The following is a 20706-nucleotide window of genomic DNA, read 5'->3' as shown; positions in this document are numbered from 1 at the left end:
ATTCCTGCTAGTGATAGGTCTCCATCCCTTCCCTTCATTTGCCCCATTACATCACTTTAACATACAATCAGAGCACAGAGCTGCAAGGAACAACATCGTGAAAGCATTTAGACTGTAGAGATCATGGTTAGCTTTTTTGCATTCTCACCCCTTCAGCATTTAGCAGAGTGTGTTTTACACAAACAGGGAGCTGAACAAATACCTGACTATCTGAATACACTGAAAAGAGAACTGGATTTGGAAATAGAAGTCCTTGAGTTAAGTCTCAGCTTTCATTTTCCCCAGCCACATGACCTTGGACATGTCATTTAGCCCAGTGGGGCTTCAGGTCTCCAAAGCTGGATGATCTCTGAGTCGCCTTCCACCACCCACCCTCTCTGATTCTATTTGCAGATTGATTGATATTGTCATCTGTGGGCCAACATCAACTCTCCTGAGTTACCACAAATGCCACCAACTGATCTCCCTGTCTGATTCCTCTTTAATTTCCATACTTCAGCCAGCATCATCTTTCTAATCATCTTTCTTACATAAGCCATGTTATTTCACTTCTCTGCTTATAACTTTTGCATAGAAAAGCCCTCATTTTAAAAGTCCAAATTCACTAACTTCTCCCCATCCTACAGTTCAGCCATGCCCTCAGCTCCTCCAGCCTTTCACAGATGCTGTTCCCTCTGCCTGAAGGCCTTTTCCATATCTCTTTTGACTTATTTCTACTTATTCTTTGCATCTCAGCTTAGACACCACATCGCCTAGCACCCTGCACTTATCCCCGTTAGAGTCTCACCACCCTGTCTACCCACTGTTTCTGTACTTTCCTCTCTCCCAGGCAGTCCCTAAAGGCAGCACGGTGTCTTGTACATCTCTATATCCTCATACCTTAGCATAGTGCCTGGAACTGAGGAATAATTGACTGGACGTGTGATGTGTTCACTCCTGACCATCTTGCTGCACCTCCTTTCTCCAGCACCCCAGTTCCCTGCATTGTCAGAGCTCACACCCAGGCACCAGTGAGCCAGACCCTCTCGACTACTACTTTTCATCCTTATGGGTACCACAATTTTCCCCAAATACCAGTCACCTTAGGTGCTCTGTTACCTTCTTGGTTTCTGAGGAGGAAAAGAGCAAGGGTAGATACGAGGATTGATGATCAACTTCCAAGTCCTTAGGTAGAAGAAAATTAATAGACCAAAAGTGCTATCTCATATATGAACTCTGAAAGTTATATTTGGCAAGAAAGAATAAATCAGATTAAAGTCCACCAAAAAACAGAGTATGGAAATTCATGTGCATAATCAACCAGCCACCACCCTGCTTCTCCTCAACACATACAAGAGAAAAAAATATATTGTGTATATCTTACCCGACCCCAGGTCCTAGATATTCTGTCTTTATTTATTCCTTTGGGTTAAGCCAGACTTGGAATATACATGGCGCATGTCCCACCACTCTCCATTCACATGCTATAGGCAGATATTGCTAAATGATAGCACAGCTCGTTTAGTAGGGCCTCAGAATCCTTCTCAACACAGCGCTCCAGACTTCAGCTACCAGTAGGTCCCCCGTTTATGCCTTATTCTCTAAAAGTGTCCTTTGTTAAAATGCAAAGGCCCCAGGCTAGTGAACAGTGTAAATCAATTGAGTCTTGGGGTGGATTTACTGAAAACGTGCTTTCTTTTAAGACAGGTGAAACACGAAAGACTTCAGGCACTCGGGGAAACAAGGGTGCAGAAGGGTGGGAGGAACATACCTCGCAAAAGGGAAGGAAAGGCTAGGGAGGAACCATCACCTGAGTTCTGGGCACGAAGGTTCCTGGCTCTAAGACAAAGGCTGCTGAAGCACGTGAAGCAGGCACTGCTGGAGACCAGTCCTTTGGAATGTGCTCTTTTCCTAGCCTCTGTCTCTGACAGAGCACTGCCCTGAGTGGAACTACCCCTCACGTAGGGAGTGGGGGATTATCCGGATTGGCAGATGTGAAAAGCTTATGTGAGGCTAGGCTAGAGTAGGAACGTCATGATTCGCTTCCAACTGCAGGTATTATGCTTGGCATGCCCCTCCCAGTAGAGCAAGAGCACGGCTGTGGGGGAGAAGGCTGTAGAGTAGAAAGGGGGGTTCTCCAGTTGCTAGGTGGAAGGCCAAGCACTTTCCCTTGATTATAGACATTGGGCAGAATTTCTGAGAATTAGTGTCACCAGGTGGTTGAATGATGAAATCTAGGCCAGCTACTTAAATTATCTCTCATGCCTCCAGTTAGGCTGTTCTGCAGGCCCCTGGGCAATTGCCTGAATGCCCTTTCAGTGCTCCAGTGCCAGATGTTGATGCAACTAAGCCCATAATAATACAGGCAACAGGAATGGACCAAACCTTGCCTGATCAACCTGTCAAGTGCCCTTTTAGGTGGAATATATTTAGATGCCTTAGATCATTCAGTCATTCAGACATTTTAATTACAAATGAAACCAAAGATTAATGTTTTCCTAGGGAAAGTAACATGTGTAGCTTTACAACGATTAATTCTTCATGAGAGGGAGGGGAAACTCATGACTTGCTGTGTGTGTGCACGCAGACCTGTGTATTCTTGGGCATTTGATGTTTCCATGAGTATCAAAAGGAAACACTAAGATTCCTTTTTTCCTGAAATTTAAAGATGGTAAAATCCCTGTTAACCCAAGATAAAGGCACTCTTGTAGAACAGTGCGCTTCTTCTGGAATATTCCTCAGAGTCTGGAATGACGAGTCTAAGTTGATTTTCTCTCTGCAACTCTTACCTGCTGACATAAGCAAGGCTAGCAACAGCCAACAAGGCGAGTCCTTTCTTCTTCAGTGGATAGCAGTGTGGCCTGAGGATGACTTCCTCCAGAGAGAAGGGCAATATGGATGTGTGCTGCAGGAGAAAAGACGACAAATCATCAATCTAAGGTGCCCCGGCTGCCTCCAGCACCCCTAATTCTCTCTTCCCCTCCAGTCTACCTTACACAAATACCAGATGAAACTTTCCAAAACTTGGCTTGGATCGTACTCCTTGGATGCCAAGGACCTACAGCAGGTCCCTACTGCCTACCATATTGATCCAGACTCCTTTGTCTGGCTACCAAGCCTCTTTATAATATGCTATCACCCCCTTCCTAACACACACACACACACACACACACACACACACTCACACTCCTTCATAGAACAAGGCTGTCTCCTTCATTCTTTGCACATGGCATGTTTGCTCCCCCTTCACACTTCTGTTCATGCTTCGACTGTGTGGAGTGTGTCTTTTCTCCCTGTATTCATATCGTCCATGGTGTTCACAGCCAGTACAATCTTCCATGATGCTGTCTCTGTATTTTCCTCTTGCTAATTTCTCTCACTCAGTTCTGCTGCATTTATATCCTGTGCCATGTAGTCTAACACTTAACGGTGCGTATTGGTAAGCTCGGTGCGGGGAGAGGCCGAGAACACATTTAGCAGTGCACTTGGCACCGTGGAACTGTCCTGTCGACAGGTGATGGGTGCTGTAGGGGGTGTGAGAGTCTCCCTCTGAAACCTCTGTGTTCTCCCCCACTTCCTTCCCTGCTTCACCTCCTTCTTTATAACCATCTGTTTTCTCACATCTTTCAGACTCTTAACACTAGATTTTTTCAAATGGCATAATCAAGGAATAGTGGTGTTTTTGGGTGTGAAGACTTCTGAGTCCCACTCCTCTCTTGGTTATGGGAACTGATCTGGGAAAGGTGACTTGAGTCTCTTTGCAATGTCCTTTCATTTCTTAAACAAATTTATTAAGTTCCTCTGCCACACTCTGTGCTTATTGGTAACATCTCATAGTGTTAGTATTTTATGCTTTTTACGTTTACATCGTTCCTCTTTCATCCCTGCTCCCCAGTTTCCTTAGCTCTTGGAAGCCTCTTGCATCCATAGCTTCCACTTGCAAGCTCCCTCCCAGTCCCATTCTTGAGCCCCAAGACAGCTGTGTCAGCACCTCAATAACAATAGGGGCTGGGGCTTAGGAATGTCACAGTGCCCATGTCACCATGCTCCCATGCCCAGTTGTGCTGCTGGAACCCTGGCTACTGACTCTGGCTGGCCTTTGCTGTCAGTCATAGCAGTCTGGTGCTCAGAAGCATCCAAGGAGGTGGCAGCTTCTTCTTGCTCTACCTGTGCTAGTTTGGGTCCAGTCAGGAGATCAGAACCCTCTGATGACAAGAAATGCGACAAGTTTTAACGGAGCAGGGGTGGGATGAGGAAGCACAGGTCTTAAATATAGGGCAGTCCTGGGCAGAGGGAGCCTGCAGTTCAGTGACACAGAGCAGTCAGGCTTCTTGAAGGCCCTGGGTACCCACATTTTAGTAGCAAAGCTTGGAGGAAGAGCATTGTGGACAAACCACAGCTTTTACAGACTTTCTACAAGGTTGGTCCTGAATATACTGACTGGTTGACCACACAATGGAAAGACTTCCAGGCCCACTGTCATATCCTGCATCTTTCTTTGGCCTAATCTTAGGGACCAAAATCTCCAGTTTCTCTGTCTCTCCCTCCAGTAAAGGAGCGTGGTGTTTAAGGGCACGTGTTTTTGAATCTGACCCTGGACTAGTTACTCAATCTGTCTGAACTTCAGCCTCCTCGGTTATAAAACATGACAGTAAATAGTAGACTTGTCACAGAGGTACTGCCCTGAGGGTTGGGATTAGTGCATGTAAAGGGCTTAGTGCTTAGCCCAGGAGAGCGTCCAGTGAGCATTAGCTGTGATGATCACTGTTGTTCTTGTGATTCTCATCCTTCCTCTCATTGGTGGCCCAGTGTGGAGTGGGGTGAGGCAAGCGGCTGGGGTGTCCACAGCACCAGGTGTCTGGATGCACCCTTGGCTGTGGCCTGCAAGCGGCTGGAGTGTGGGAGCAGGGCCATCCCCGTGGCTGTCCCATGGGTCCCTCTCCCGCCCACAGCTGGTGCCTACGCTCCCAGTGGTGGCCACTTCAGAGCCCTAGCAATACCCTGTGATAGACACTGATGCTCCTTTAATCCAGAGGCCACTTCAGGAGGCCAGGGATGGGGCTGTCTACCCCATACAGTTGCCTGCCTTTCTGCCCACCTTTGCTCTATCAGGAAGGTCCGACTTCTGTCAGGAACCACTAACAGTCCCATTATACTGGCCATTGACCTGACAGACTATTATCCCTGCTCACAGCAGCTGCCGTTCTCTACATTAATGATCATTTGGAACAGAATTCCTGTGGAATAGTGTAGCGCGTTTGCATTAGGAGCAAATGAGTTCACAGTGATTAATGCTTTTATAACAAATAACTCAGGAATGCATGACTGGTCACCTCTTCTAGGAGCCTGCCCTTTGCAAGTGACATTCAGTTGTATTTCCAAATGAATTCTCCCTGATGGCTTCTGGGAAGTTTACTTCAGTGATGTCATTAGTGATGGGCCATATACTATGGCTTAATACCAGCTAAAAGGTCTCTAAAAGAATCACATTGTTTTGGCCAGGGCTGGGGGGTATGAATGAGGAAAGGAGGAAGATTGTATTCTGCGAGCTTTCTAAATGTTGAGCTACTGTGAAGAGCCAAGCATGACACAGTAAACCCCCTGGTATTTCAGACCTACTGGTATTTCACCTCACGTTGATATAAATTATATAACCGTTGTCAGGCAGCACATATTTTTCAAAAGAGGAGGAAAAATTTAGTAAGAGAAAAATCAAATATGCTTTCTGCTTCCAAAAAATCTAATAATTAGGCTGGGATTGACACAAATTAGAATGCTGCCAAAAATTACTGAAAACAGTGACTCATTCTGTATTTCAGTTAACAGTTTTTCAGTTTCCCTTATAAATAGTGAAGCTGACAAAAATTAATTATCTCAGAGGGGGTAAAATATTTCCTTCCAAAGTAAACAAAACATCACGGACTGAAACAATAGTATGTGTAAACAGAGGGGATGGAAGGAAGCTATCTTTCCTTGTTAACTGAGCCATCATTTTGGTAGATTTTTCTTTAAATACCTCATTCCAAAAGCACTGGTTAAAAGGAAAAGTGTTGTTCTTTTTTCATCCTTTTCTACTAAATTACACCTTTCCTCCTGTCCTTTGTGTGATGCCTACTTCCATTGGAATATCTTAGAGACAGAACTATAAGCATGAAAGATTGATTTAAGTGTTAGTATAATAGTTGCCCTGTAGATTCTTTGGTTGCAAAACAGCCTTGTAGATAAGTACTACAATTTACCAGCCCATAGAGAATTCCTATAAGGTTATATGAGTGGCAACATAGAAAGTAATGAGCACTTATTTTTACTAGCCTCATGCCAGTAGATAAGTAGCTGCTCTAAACAGCTTCCCTGTGTCTGAGGCTCAAATTAAAATGAGATGCATTTGCCTGACTCTTGAGAAAGAGGCAAGCCTCCATCACTCAGGTAACCCATGGAGCCGACAGTCTTCCATCCTTGCTGTGCAGCCTCCAGAGACTGACTCCAGAAGGCGAGGACGACCACACTCTTATCTCTAAGATCCTTGGAGGTCCAAGAGCACTTAATTGTCTTCAGTGAAAGAAATTCAGAGAGCCTCCACATTGTAAAAAATCAGACGATAACACTTTAAAATAAGTTCTCTGCCTCTCTCCTCTGATGCATTTCCTTATTGCACCAGCTCTTATGTTGAGTGGACCGATATAAATAGGTCAGCTTTTGCCTTCTCAGGCTGGTCACTGAAAGGCTTTCCTCCTTCATGTGCTGTTCCTAATCATGAGCTTATGCAGTATTTTGCCCACTTCACATCTGCTTCAGTCTTCTCCTTCCTTCCTCTGCTCAGGCAACGCTTGGATCTGCGAATTCATCCTTTACACTGGCTCTTCCCAAGCTGAGTTTCTTTCTCTCAAGTCTCTAAGATAATGTCTTTGGTTCATTTATGGTGCTACTGGATAGATATTTTAAAATGAAGTTTTAGTGCACGGACAAGATTTTACTCCTGGGTACATTAAGGACGATATTTTTGCTTACTGTATATTAAATATATCATTTTTAAAATTTATTTAAAAATGAAAGCCTTCACAAAACCTCCTCGGGGCAAACACATGGTCAAAACATCAATTAAAACTTAAACATAAATACAACAACAGACATGAAAATGGAGGCAAAACAAACCTTAATAGAACTCCATTGTACCCAGGCTTGTTATTACAATGGCGGATCATGTTCCTTGAGCTTGAAAACTACACACAGTAAAAACATGCAGTAATAGTTGTTTTGTAAATCCTAGTAAGGCAACCTCTGGTTTTGATAATATCCATTTACCAGCTAAAATACTTTACCTCACTCCTCACCAACTTCCCCCACTGCAGTTTCTGCCTCTAACTCGTACAGTTTGGGACAGTGGTGATGGTCTTTCTGGGAATATTTTGTATCCAAAAGCAGAGACCATCTGTCTTCTCTGTGGCCCCCGCTATGTTACTAAAGGTGCAGTTTTGCTTTAAGTCAATCCAATATATGGTAATCTGGATATGTAGACACAGGTTATATTGCTTACATGTCTAGGGGACTTTTTTTTTTCACTCTTCCACCTGCACTACCTGCAGAAGTCTTTTCCATCTCAAATTCTAGAGTTTAGAAGATAACTGGGTTTGTAAAAACTTCCTTTTCTACTTTCTAGGAACTTAAGAGCACAGACTAAGCATCACTGTAACTAAAGAGTCAGCGCCTGGGGATGAGGGATTGAGAGGATAAAGCACCCATAGAAAGAGCCAAAGGCTTCTCTTTGATCTCCAGTCTACCTAGGTGGGCTGACACAGCCCAGTCAGGTAAAAATTCAGAGGACAGAAGTTAAAAACCAATAGTTTTATTTATTGCAGAATAGTAGTAATGTTTGCAACTTACTCTGATATGCACCACAAATAAGATGAGTTGTTGGATGGATAGATGCATAGATTTGTGATAAAGCAAATACAGTAAACTATTAATAGCAGAACCTAAGTGGCAGGTAATACAGGTGTTCACTGTAAAATTCTTTCAGCTGTGCTTTGTGTTTGAAAATGTTCATAATAAAATGTTGGGAGAAATATGAATAGTCTTACTGACCTGGAAAGAGAAACGAATGCTCCATTGGGCTGAGGAAGAAAAGCATGCCATTATTTATGAACTTGTATGTGAAACGAACAGGTGGTTAAATGATAACTTTCTGAATCTTTTATGGTTAAATGATAACTTTCTGAATCTTTTATGGTTAAATGATAACTTTCTGAATCTCTGAACTTTCTATGTGGTTTTTAACTTGCTACACTATTGTCCTTTGGGTTGATATGTAGTTTAGCCAACGTTTCAAAGCAGCATTCTTCTAGGAAGCTAGTGGGCTTTGACGGTGTCCAGCCTGGTGAAGAGGTGGTTTAGATTCTATTCAGTTAAGGGTAAGACAAAAGAAAGGTCTGGGCTCTTGAGAGCCTGCAGTCAGGAGTATATCTGCCTCTTCCCATTCTCCTCTTCTCTGTCCCTGCCTCCAAAGCACCAAACCCCTTCCTCTGATTTAAGTCCCTCCAGCAATAATAACACCCTAGACACCAGCTGTAATCAGTGACTCATTTCTTTCCTTCTCAATCCAAACTTGATTCACTTGCCTCCTCAGATGCTTCCCATAGCTGTCTATTCTTTTATCTTCCCCAGCATCACCTCCCTAGCTTTCTTCTATTTTGGTCCATACTCAACATTGCAATTAGACCAACCTTCTTCAAACAAGTTTCATGTTACTACTCCCCCCAAAACCTCCTGTGGCTCCCTGTTGCCTCAGTCCACTGCCTACTCCTCTAATCTTATCTGTCTCCCATTTTTCCACAATATCTCCACAGGCTCCACCCCTTCCACTCAATCCAGTCTCCTCATTATTCCTGTGTTTCATTCTGTTTCCTTCCCTAGAACTCCTCCCTCTTTTCATACACCTAACTCTTTTCTTTAATTCTTCTCTCCCAGTCAGACCCACACACTTTTGAGATGCCTTCCAACCAAAAGCGCACACATTAACATGAGGAGATGTAAAAGAACATCAGGACCCAGGAGAACACTGAAACAGAAACACGCCAACCAGAGGCTTGCTGGGTTGCTGCTGTCGAGATTTAATTTTAGCAGTTTCTTTCCAGACAGCCAAAGTGAAAAGAGAGAGATGGAATGTGTACAGTTCCTGTTTTGTTTTGTTTTTTTTAAGGGGAAATTAAGTTTTTCCACTAGTAAGTAGGCCTCAAAGAAATTTTCACTGTTGCATCTCATTTAGGGAACACTCAGTAATAGTAGGCAGTGCTCTCACCAGTGTCCCCATAGCAAAACATTTCAGAGATCTAAGTTCCATAAAATGATAATATCTGATAAAATTTGAAGGCAAAATAATAAAACATATTTTGAAGGGGATTCTGCCAGTAAGGAGATAACATTGTATGATTATGTAGGCTTCTGCTGATCAGAGCAGTAGAGGGACTCCAGAAATAACATTTCCCCCCACGAGAGTTTTTGTTTGTTTTTACTCTAATTGTGCGTCATAAAACAGCCAGTATTTTATTCTGTGTTTAGAGCCTAGAGTGTAGGTATTATACACTGTTGATGACACGGAGCTTTGTTGATGACACGGAGATGTAAAAGCTTGCAGGAATTCAGAGAGTCAGTGGTAATGTTGACACCCTTTCACTGCAGATCAGAAGCCTCACCAAGAAAACCATCCTGCCTCTAGGAGCTGAGCACCCAGAGCTTTCTGCAACCTCTGGGGCCCGTGTCACATGGATGTCACACCCGTGTCACATCCTGCCTTTGCATTAGATGCTGACTCTCCCCTGTCCTTCCTGCAGCTCTTTTGGTTTGCATTAGACTCTTCTGTGCTTAATTACATTCAGTTTTCACTTTTACACTGTCAATTTCGTGTGCTTTTTCTTCTGTTCTCAGTTAGATTATAAACAATTTGAAGTCAAAGCTTTCACCTCCTATTTTTTCAGGACTCCCCTCCACCCTCTGATTAATAACTACTTTTCGACCCATCTTCTTCATTCAAACCTATGTGTTACAAAGTATTATAGAATTAGACCCTTAATATGGCCTGCAAAGCCCCTGGTGATCTGGTTACCTGTCCCATCTTCATTTCCATGCCCTGCTCCACATCCTGTGGCCTTCACCCAGCCCTCAGCCCCTGATTACGCTGTCCTCCACCCACAGTTCCCTTTCTCACCACTGGTACATTACACACACTTATGTCTCCCCTTCCTCAGCCCCCTCCACCTTCTTCTCACCTTACAGGGCTCAAGGTAGATATCCCTGCCTCCAGGGCAGAATCTGGACCTCCGGCAGGTGCCCTTCCTTGGCACGGCGGGATCTCCCTTTGCTCGTCCCCATCCCAGCATCACATTATTGTGTTCACCCAGCACCGGCCAAACCTTCCACAGATGGAAGCAACTCGAGGCTAGGGCTTTCACCATTTCATCTCCAGTGCTTAGAACGGTGCTTAACCTCTCTGGCCACTCACTGTCTGTGGCATTAATGAATGAATCAGTGAAACAGTGGAGTGGGGCAAAAGAGGAAGAAGAGTTCCTCTGCGTGGCCTGGGAAGATAATCAGTGTCCCAGAGTGAGAAGACAACAGCTGCAGGCCAGACTCACCTGGCTTGGCAGCCACATGTCAGGCTGTGCCTGTGGTTAGCAGGGCCACAGAGTCAATCCCACTTCAGGCTAGTCACCTATACCCTTTGTCATGGCTATAGATGGCACCCCAAATCCTGAAAATGGGTGTTGTGGGCCACGGGGAAACCTGTGAGAAAATGTGACTCCTGGGAACAATCTCTGGGTGCCAACATTAGAGCAACTAAACTATAGACTCAATAAAGGGGGGGGTCACCATCCCTTCAGCCCTGCAGGAGTTGGCAGCCCTGGAAGAAGTCAGGAAATTTTTATCCAGCAAAGGCTGTTCTTTGGGACCCACTGGCCTGTGGTCCTCCATTCTGAGATTGGGCCAGGTGTAAACAAACTCCCCAGGTTTCGTTCGGTAACTTCTTTGTACCCTGTCCTCTATATCAATCTGTAATCCACACTTCCTCCGTGCCTCTGTGCCTGGCTCCACAGAGCACACATGGAGACTTGTTTTTAAGTCATAGACAGATGGGCAGCTCTCTAGAAAGCTGCTCCGAGTTGGAGAAAGGAGACTGTTCTTTTCAAGAAAGAGAAAGTTTCAGAAGCATAGGAATCTGCTCTCAGGGCACCTTCCGCTCCTCTCAGCTATCTCGTCTCCATGTCAATAAAGGACTCAATATGTAGGCAGCTGGTTTACCTGGGAGATAAAACAGTGAATCGGGAAAGTACCCTGTAAGCACAAGCACCAGGGCAGAGTTCCAGATTCTCCATGTGACGGATCCCATGATGGACCAGTTTCCACTCTTTCTCCTTCCTGCCTCTGGCTTTCCCTTGCTGACCCATCAGGGTGTTCCTAGAAGGACTCACCAGCTGTTCTGCAAGAATGGCAGTTGCTCACTGGTGATTTTCCCAGATGTGTGTACTTGGTTGATTTAGGGTTTGTCTGCATGAGGGGCACATGAGCTCACTGTAGGGTTTCGGTGGCTGGGGTTCTTCCCAGTAGAGGGAGGAGATGGATGGGAGTGGTGCCTAGAGGTAAAAGAAAAGTTTGCTTGGGAAATGCCCTCATTTGCTATCCATCAAATATCTTATGAAAAGCAGTTATGTTTCAGCACTCCAGGCAATTAAAAGGTCCATAAGATATGGTCTTGGAACTCAAAAAAATATTAATGAATTTCAACTTACATTTACTGTAACCCTAAAGGTTTCACACTACGCCTGGGCTAGTTCTAAAGCATTATGTAGTGGAGGCTCTGAAAGTGTTAGACAGCAGTAGGCAGCACTGGGTTGAGCCCTTGAAGTCCACAACCAAAGAGAACAAGTTCTCATTTACTGCAAAGACCTGCTTCTCCTTCACGCACTTCGTAAAAGTCCTTCACACCTAAGAGACTCAAGGGTTTCTCCTCATCAGCTTTTGTGGCATCCCAAACTGTGTCTTAATATCTCATAGGCAGTCACTAAGCTGTGTTTTGTTCTTTCAAAATAAAAGTCAATTTTAATTCCCTTTTATTAAAAGCAGGTAGCTATAATCACAGACTACTTTTTCAATTATGAACAATTATTTTTCTTGCTGAGAATCAAAAAGCAAAACAAAATGAAAACAAAAGGGGCATCTGTAGGATATCAAAGAAGAAGTCCTCTAAGATAGTAGGTACACAAGTTTGGTGCTCAGAAGAGAAATCTAGCTGGAGAGAGAGATACAGGAGCAGAGTGTAGAACTTTTTTTAGTGGTAGTAGATGAGATGACCCAAAGGGAGTGTGTGAGTGAGAATAATAATAAAGGATCTAGAAGTAAACACTGTGAAAGGCAGGGTTTCTCAGTCTCTGAACAATTGATGTTGAAGAATAGATAATTCTTTGTTGTGGAGGGCTGCCTCTGCCTTGTAGGATGTGTGGCATCATCCTTGGCTTCTACTCACTGGAAGCCAGGAGCACCTACCCACCCACAGTTGTGACAATCAAAACTGTCTCCAGATATTGCCATGCGTTCCCTGGAGAGCAAAATCAACCCCAGTTGAAAATCCCTGATTTAAGTGATGGACAAAAAAAGAACATCTTGCAAAGGTAGTTGACAAGGAGTGTCAGAGAGTCTGGAGGTAAAGGAAGAGAATATTTTCAGAAAAAGATGTGGTAAATTTGTGTCAAAGATCAAGGAAAGGTATTAAGACATGAGCACCAGCATCCCTGGTTTTAGGGACGAGAATGTGTGGTGAGCAGAGAGGAGCTTGCTCCTTGTGTCCCCAATTGCTCCTTCTTCCTTCTAGGCTGACTCCCGTGTTCCTTGTCCAGTCTCCTGCATCTCTGGGTTTCAATCTCCTGTTCATAGTAATTTTAGACCTGGACCTTGGAGCCCCTGGGCTCTGGGAGGAGGTTAATACAGAGATGTCTCCAGGACTGCCATTGCCTTCTGTTCTACAAACCCCGAGAGTGGGTGGACATCCAGACAGGTTTTTAAGTGTAAAATTTGGGAACCTACATGTGGCACAAGTTGATTACAAGTCCACTTGCTCAGAGCCCTCTACACTCCTGGGAATGCAAGCCTGTGGCATTGAAAATCTCCCATTGCCAAGAAATTTGGCTTACTTCCTTATCGTGGTCCTCTTAGGAAAAATAAAACAGAATTTCTCAAAAGGTCACAAAATTCCATCTCACCAGAGAATAGTAAAAACGTGGCTTTTATGAGTTCCTAGATGTGTTTGGAGAGAGATATCAAAAACACACAAGCTTATTACCAAGCAGTTTGTGCTAGGAGAGCTCTCCAGATTACCCCTCTGAAATGATCGTGCATTTTTTGGTCTCCAAACTCAGGGGGGAAAAGCACAAAGTTTTTGTTTTGTTTTAGTTTGGTTTTTATAGCTTTCAGATCTGAATTTTCACTGGTAAAATCTGTTCTGATTAAGGGAAGTGAAATGCTGAAATCTCCCCTGGCTTTATGAGGGTTTTTTTTGTTTTTTTGTTTTTTTGTTTTCCAATTCTGCCCTCAACATAAGACTCCTGATTACTACTGAACTCTTAAAACATTAGGTTCTGGCTTTATGGAAGAGGGGCTACAGGAAGTTGCTTCTTCAGGTGGTCCGGCTTTAGGAAGACCAGTATAAATGCCATGAAACCATACATTCTTGACTGCTGTTTACTACTGAAATCCGCGGATCTACATTAGTTCCTGGTTCATAATTTTCGGAAGGACTGGAGAAGAGCAGAGATTAGAATGACTCTCAGAATTATAGCAGTTTGGAAATTGTGAACAGAAGCCAGTCTAACAAGCTAGAAAGGTTTGCTTTTACCATTTGTCCTAGGGTTCTGACTGTTTGGGGTTTTTTTGTTGTTTGTTTGTTTGTTTTCTTTTTATGTGTGTGTATGTACATTTCTTTGTGTGACTTTTTTTTCTGTTTGGTTTTGCTTTTACCACTTGGCTCGGGGTTCTATCTGTTTGTTTTCTTTTTTTTTTTTTTTCCTTTTTTTTTTTTTTTTTTTTTTTTTTTTTTTTCCTTTTTTTCCTTCCTTTTCTTCCAAGCCTTGTGACTGGCAGGGTCTTGGTGCTCTGGCCAGCTGTCAGGCCTGAGCCTCCGAGGTGGGAGAGCCGAGTCCAGCACATTGGACCACCAGAGACCTTCTGGCCCCATGTAATATCCATCAGTGAGAGCTCGCCCAGAGATCTCCGTCTCATTGCTAAGACTCAGCTCCACCCAATGGCCAGCAAGCTCCAGCACTGGACACCCCATGCCAAACAACTAGCAAGACAAGAACACAGCCCCACCTATTAGCAGAGAGGCTGCCTAAAGTCATACTAAGTTCACAGACACCCCAAAACACACCACTGGACGCAGTCCAGGCCCACCAGAAGGACAAGATCCAGCCCCACCCACCAGAACACAGACACAAGTTCACTGCACCAGGAAGACTACACAAGCCACTGAACCAACCTAACCCACTGGAGGCAAACACCAAAAACAATAGGAACTACAAACCTGCAGCCTGCGAAAAAGAGACCCCAAACACAGTAAGTTAAACAAAATGAGAAGACAGAGAAATATGCAGCAGATGAAGGAGTATGGTAAAAACCCACCAGACCAAACAAATGAAGAGGAAATAGGCAGTCTACCTGAAAAAGAATTCAGAGTAATGATAGTAAAGATGATCCAAAATCTTGGAAATAGAATGGAGAAAATGCAAGAAACGTTTAACAAGGACCTAGGAGAACTAAAGAGCAAACAAACAGTGACAAACAACACAATAAATGAAATTAAAAATTCTCTAAAAGGAATCAGTAGCAGAATAACTGAGGTAGAAGAACGGATAACTGACCTGGAAGATAAAATAGGGGAAATAACTGCCACAGAACAGAATAAAGAAAAAAGAATGAAAAGAATTGAAGACAGTCTCAGAGTCCTCTGGGACAACATTAAATGCACCAACATTCAAATGATAGGGGTCGCAGAAGAAGAAGAGAAAAAGAAAGGGTCTGAGAAAATATTTGAAGAGATAATAGTTGAAAACTTCCGTAACACGGGAAAGGAAATAGTCAAGTCCAGGAAGCACAGAGAGTCCCATACAGGATAAATCCAAGGAGAAACACATGAAGACACATATTAATCAAACTATCAAAAATTAAATACAAAGAAAAAATATTAAGAGCAGTAAGAGAAAAGCAACAAATAACATGCAAGGGAACGCCCTTAAGGTTAACAGCTGATCTTTCAGCAAAAACTCTGTAAGCCAGAAGGGAGTGGCAGGACATATTTAAAGTGATGAAAGGGAAAAACCTACAACCAAGATTACTCTGCCCAGCAAGGATCTCATTCAGATTCCACGGAGAAATTAAAACCTTTACAGACAAGCAAAAGTTAAGAGAATTCAGCACCACCAAACCAGCGTTACAACAAATACTAAAGGAACTTCTCTAAGCAGGAGACACAGAGAAGTAAAAGACCTACAAAAACAAACCCAAAACAATTAAGAAAATGGTAATAGGAACATACGTATTGATAATTACCTTAAATGTAAATGGATTAAATGCTCCAACCAAAAGACACAGACTGGCTGAGTGGATACAAAAACAGGACCTGTATATATGCTGTCTACAAGAGACTCACTTCAGACCTAGGGACTTGCACAGACTGAAAGTGAGGGGATGGAAAATGATATTCCATGCAAATGGACATCAAAAGAAAGCTGGAATAACAATACTCATGTCAGACAAAACAGACTTTAAAATAAAGCCTATTACAAGAGACAAAGAAGGACACTACATAATGATCAAGGGATCAGTCCAAGAAGAAGATATAACAATTGAAAATATTTATGCACCCAACATAGGAGCACCTCAATACATAAGACAAATGCTAACAGCCATAAAAGGGGAAATGGACAGTAACACAATAATAGTAGGGGACTTTTAACACCCCACTTTCACCAATGGACAGATCATCCAAAATGAAAATAAATAAGGAAACACAAGCTTTAAATGACACATTAGACCGGACGGACTTAATTGATATTTATAGGACATTCCATCCAAAAACAACAGAATACACTTTCTTCTCAAGTGCTCATGGAACATTCTCCAGGATAGATCATATCTTGGGTCACAAATCAAGCCTCAGTAAATTTAAGAAAATAGAAATCGTATCACGTATCTTTTCCAACCACAACACTATGATACTAGATATCAATTACAGGAAAAAAACTGTAAAAATCACAAACACATGGAGGCTAAATAATACGCTACTAAATAACCAAGAGATCATTGAAGAAATCAAAGAGGAAATCAAAAAATACCTAGGAATAAATGACAATGAAAACATGATGACCCAAAATCTATGGGATGCAGCAAAAGCAGTTGTAAGAGAGAAGTTTATAGCAATACAATCCTACCTCAAGAAACAAGAAAAATCTCAAATAAATGACCTAACCTTACACCTAAAACAATTAGAGAAAGAACAAAAAAAAAACCCAAAGTTAGCAGAAGGAAAGAAATCATAAAGATCAGATCAGAAATAAATGAAAAAGAAATGAAGGAAATAATAGCAAAGATCAATAAAACTAAAAGCTGGTTCTTTGAGAAGATAAAGAAAATTCATAAGCCATTAGCCAGACTCATCAAGAAAAAAAGGAAGAAGACTCAAATGAAAAGGATTAGAAATGAAAAAGGAGAAGTAACAACTGATACTGCAGAAATACAAAGGATCATGAGAGATTACTATAAACAACTATATGCCAATAAAATGGACAACCTGGAAGAAATGGACAAATTCTTAGAAAAGTACAACCTTCCAAGACTGAACCAGGAAGAAAGAGGAATTAGAAAATAAGAACAGACATATCACAAGCACTGAAATTGAAACTGTGATTTAAAATCTTCCAACAAACAAAAGTCCAGGACCAGATGACTTCACAGGTGAATTCTACCAAACCTTTAGAGAAGAGCTAACACCTATCCTTCTCAAAATCTTCCAAACAATTGCAGAGGATGGAATACTCCAAAACCCATTCTATAAGGCCACCATCACCCTGATATCAAAACCAGACAAAGATGTCACAAAAAAGAAAATTACAGGCCAATATCACCAATGAACATAGATACATAGATGCGAAAATCCTCAACAAAATACTAGCAAACAGAATCCAACAGCACATTAAAAGGATCATAGACCAGGATCAAGTGGGGTTTATCCCAGGAATGCAAGGATTCTTCAATATATGCAAATCAGTCAATGTGATACACCATATTAACAAATTGAAGGATAAAAACCACATGGTAATCTCAGTAGATGCCGAAAAAGCTTTCGACAAAATTCAACACCCGTGGGGCTTCCCTGGTGGCGCAGTGGTTGAGAGTCTTCTGGCCGATGCAGGGGACACGGGTTCGTGCCCCGGTCTGGGAAGATCCCACATGCCACAGAGTGGCTAGGCCTGTGAGCCATGGCCGCTGAGCCTGCGCGTCCAGAGCCTGTGCTAGGCAACAGGAGAGGCCACAACAGTGGGAGGCCTGTGTACCGCAAAAAAAAAAAAGAAAGAAAAAAGAAAAAAAAATTCAACACCCATTTATGATAAAAACTCTCCAGAATGTAGGCATAGAGGGAACCTACCTCAACATAATAAAGGCCATATACAACAAACTCACCGCCAACATCATGCTCAATGGTGAAAAACTGAAGCCATTTCCTCTAAGATCAGGAAGAATGCAAGGTTGCCCACTCTCACCACAATTATACTTTTTTGATGTTTTAGCCACAGCAATCAGAGAAGAAAAAGAAATAAAAGGAATGCAAATCGGAAAAGAAGGGCAGAGGCCAGAAGAGCTGTAACATAGTGTAATGGGGAGACAGGCTCCACTGGAGTCTGGAGCATTAAGCAGGGGCCAGGTTCATCAGGCCTGTAGGCCATGGGAAGGAGTTCCCATAAGTGTAGTTTCCACTACACTTACTCTAAGTGTAGTGGAAGGCCACTGCAGAGACTAGGAAGGGGGGCACTATTTCCTGTGTATCGTGCTGCTGTATGGAAAAGGTTGAGAATGGAAGCAGGAAGACCAGTTTGGAGGTATTGTACGGTTTAGATGAGAAGTGAAGGTGGACACCAGGGTATTGGCAGTGAACAGAAAGCAAACTAGAAAACAAACAGATTTGCTACATATTTTGGAGGTAGCATCGACGACATTAGTTCATAGATAGGATATGAGGGTGGTGGGATGGAGGGAGGTGGGGAGGTCAGTGCTGGTTTCTGTCTTGAGCAGTTGGGAGGATGGCGGCTCCATTTTCTGAGATGGAGGTGCCCAGGACAGGTTTGGCAGTGAGTATAACAGGTCCACTTCTGGACACGTTGATTCAGAGATGTCTGTGGCACGCCTATAGGTGTGCCTGTAACAGCGATGTCAGGTAGGCAGTTGAGAAACAAATCTGGAACTCAAAGGCTATCTGAGCTATAGACTCAGCACATGGATAGAATTAAACCCATAGGGATGGATGTGAGTAGTTACTGGGAAGAGTACTGGCAAAGAGGGTCCAGGACAAGCCTTAAAGAGGGCATCACTTAGAGGGCAGGTAGAGGACACAGCCAGAGACTGAGGTAGGAGGAAAACTAGTCAGTCTGCTATCAATAGAACCAAAAAAGCACAGTTTCAGGGAGCGAGAAGTGTAGTGTGCTGAATGCTGCTGAGAGTAAGATGGGGGCAGAAACAGGAGCCCTCGGTTTGGTAGTTTGGGGATAGTTGGTGGCTAGAAAAAGAGGAATGAGCAGAATGTATAGATAATTCCGTATGGGTCTGGGGCAATGCTCTTGGACTTTGTTCCGTTCGGAAAGGCATACCTGCTTGTTTTGCGTGTGGCTCAAATAGCACTATCTGCCCTGAAGGAAACTCCTAATCAGCCAACCCCACAACGACCAAAATAGAATAGAATAGAAGAACAGAAGGGATTGGTAAATTGGGGAAAAGAAAAGCAGTGCCTGTGTTGGCAAAGTCTCCATTTTGGGGCATTGCTGAGCTGGGGAGAGCTGAGAACTTGGTTTCCAGTTAGATCTCTCAGTGGGGAAAATCCTGGGTAACAAATAGAACTTGCATTTCACCCCTCCCCTCACTATTAGGTCCAGGTTGTTATGTCGATTTGTGTGCAGAACTCCCATGTTGACATTAACAGGAAAGTAAATCAGGCAATCCTGAGACATTAAAATCCAACCCTGAAACTTTAATTATATACAAACGAATACACAGCATGCACCACAATATAAAAAAGATACAAACCTTGTGCTTAGTTGTTACATTGCCTAGCATGGAAAGCAGGCAATTTGATCACCTCCAGAGATCACTTTATGATCAAGAGCCTTTTCTTTTTTTTTTCTTTTTTGAGGTACGCGGGCCTCTCACTGCTGTGGCCTCTCCCCTTGAGGAGCACAGGCTCTGGACGCACAGGCTCAGCGGCCATGGCTCATGGGCCCAGCTGCTCCGCGGCATGTGGGATCTTTCCGGACCGGGGCATGAACCCGCGTCCCCTGCATCGGCAGGTGGACTCTCAACCACTGTGCCACCAGGGAAGCCCAACAGCCTTTTCTTAATTGCCAGAGAACTCTACGGGCCTCCTCTCCAGGGACAGCTGCCAGGATTAGAAAGGAGAACACTGCACCAAATTCATCTATAATCACAATTTAGTATTTTTAAATAGTGGCCTGTGGAATAAGCCTTCGGGAACAGGGCTCTTGTCCCTACTAAAGGGATGAACAAAAAGGATGATTTAATCATTAATTCCCTTTTCTTTTGCCTACCCCTTGAAAATGAGTACTTCAGAAGCTTAGCATTTTACTCTCAAATATGTTCTGACCTTCCCATCCTGCACCACAACCCCCATCATATCACCTACTTTATTAACTGGAACAGCTCAATTAGGGGTTGGTTGCATAATTTAGAGATCTGTGCCTGCAGGAACAGTAGAAATGATTCTTGGGGGATGGTAACTTAATCCTGCAGGAGAGGCCTTTCCACCATAAGCCACTTCCCATATTCATGGGTTTGAATCTACCTCATACCAGGTCCTGTTCACATGCTTTTCTCCACACCTTAGAACAGTCTCTGACCATGCATTCGAACTCTCATCAGTTTATTTTTTTTTCTGTTCATTTTTTCCTTTTCTACTGATGCATAAGTCATACACTCCATTTGTGTGTGGCTATTCTAGACATTAAAACACGCGTATTTAGTGTGGTAACAGCTAATATAAGTCATTATTTCTAGCCCCTCCCCACCAGCAATCCAGGGGGGCTTAGCATGCCTTAATTCTAATCAGCCCTCTCTCAACTCACATTCTGATTGCATCCAGGATTTTAGTTCATTCTTTTTTAAAGTCACCATAAACTGAACACATTGCCTGCCATTGTTTTTGGTCTCTCTTACCTCCCTTCTGAGATCATTTTCCTTCTTCCTGAAGTACGACCTTTAGCATTTTCCATTACTGAGGGTCTGTGGGTGATAACGTCTGTTTTCGTGTCTGAAAATGTCTTTACTTTGTCCCTGTTTCACAAGATACTTTCGGAGAGTAAATAAGTTGGCTCTTTTATTCTTCAGTACTTTGAAGCTGTTATTCCACTTCTTCTGGCTTCTTTGTTGGTATTGAGAAATCAGCTATCAGTGTAACAGTGGTTACTT

At 43.1% G+C, this 20706-nt stretch overlaps 1 protein-coding gene across 1 annotated transcript in view; it reads right to left on the bottom strand.

The window, feature by feature from the left end:
- ADTRP (androgen dependent TFPI regulating protein) overlaps window positions 1-20706 on the bottom strand; it is a 54949-nt gene that overhangs the window by 11898 nt on the left and 22345 nt on the right. The window contains exon 4 of the mRNA XM_007446417.1: window positions 2769-2884. Coding sequence (XP_007446479.1) covers window positions 2769-2884 — 116 coding nt within the window. The remainder of the gene's footprint in view (window positions 1-2768; window positions 2885-20706) is intronic.

This window comes from Lipotes vexillifer, unplaced genomic scaffold, assembly GCF_000442215.2.
Source record: "Lipotes vexillifer unplaced genomic scaffold, Lipotes_vexillifer_v1.1 scaffold1154, whole genome shotgun sequence".
Classification (NCBI taxonomy): Eukaryota; Metazoa; Chordata; class Mammalia; order Artiodactyla; family Lipotidae; genus Lipotes; species Lipotes vexillifer.
The sequence above is the reverse complement of the archived record's forward strand: the minus strand, read 5'-3'. Positions and strand labels throughout refer to the sequence as shown.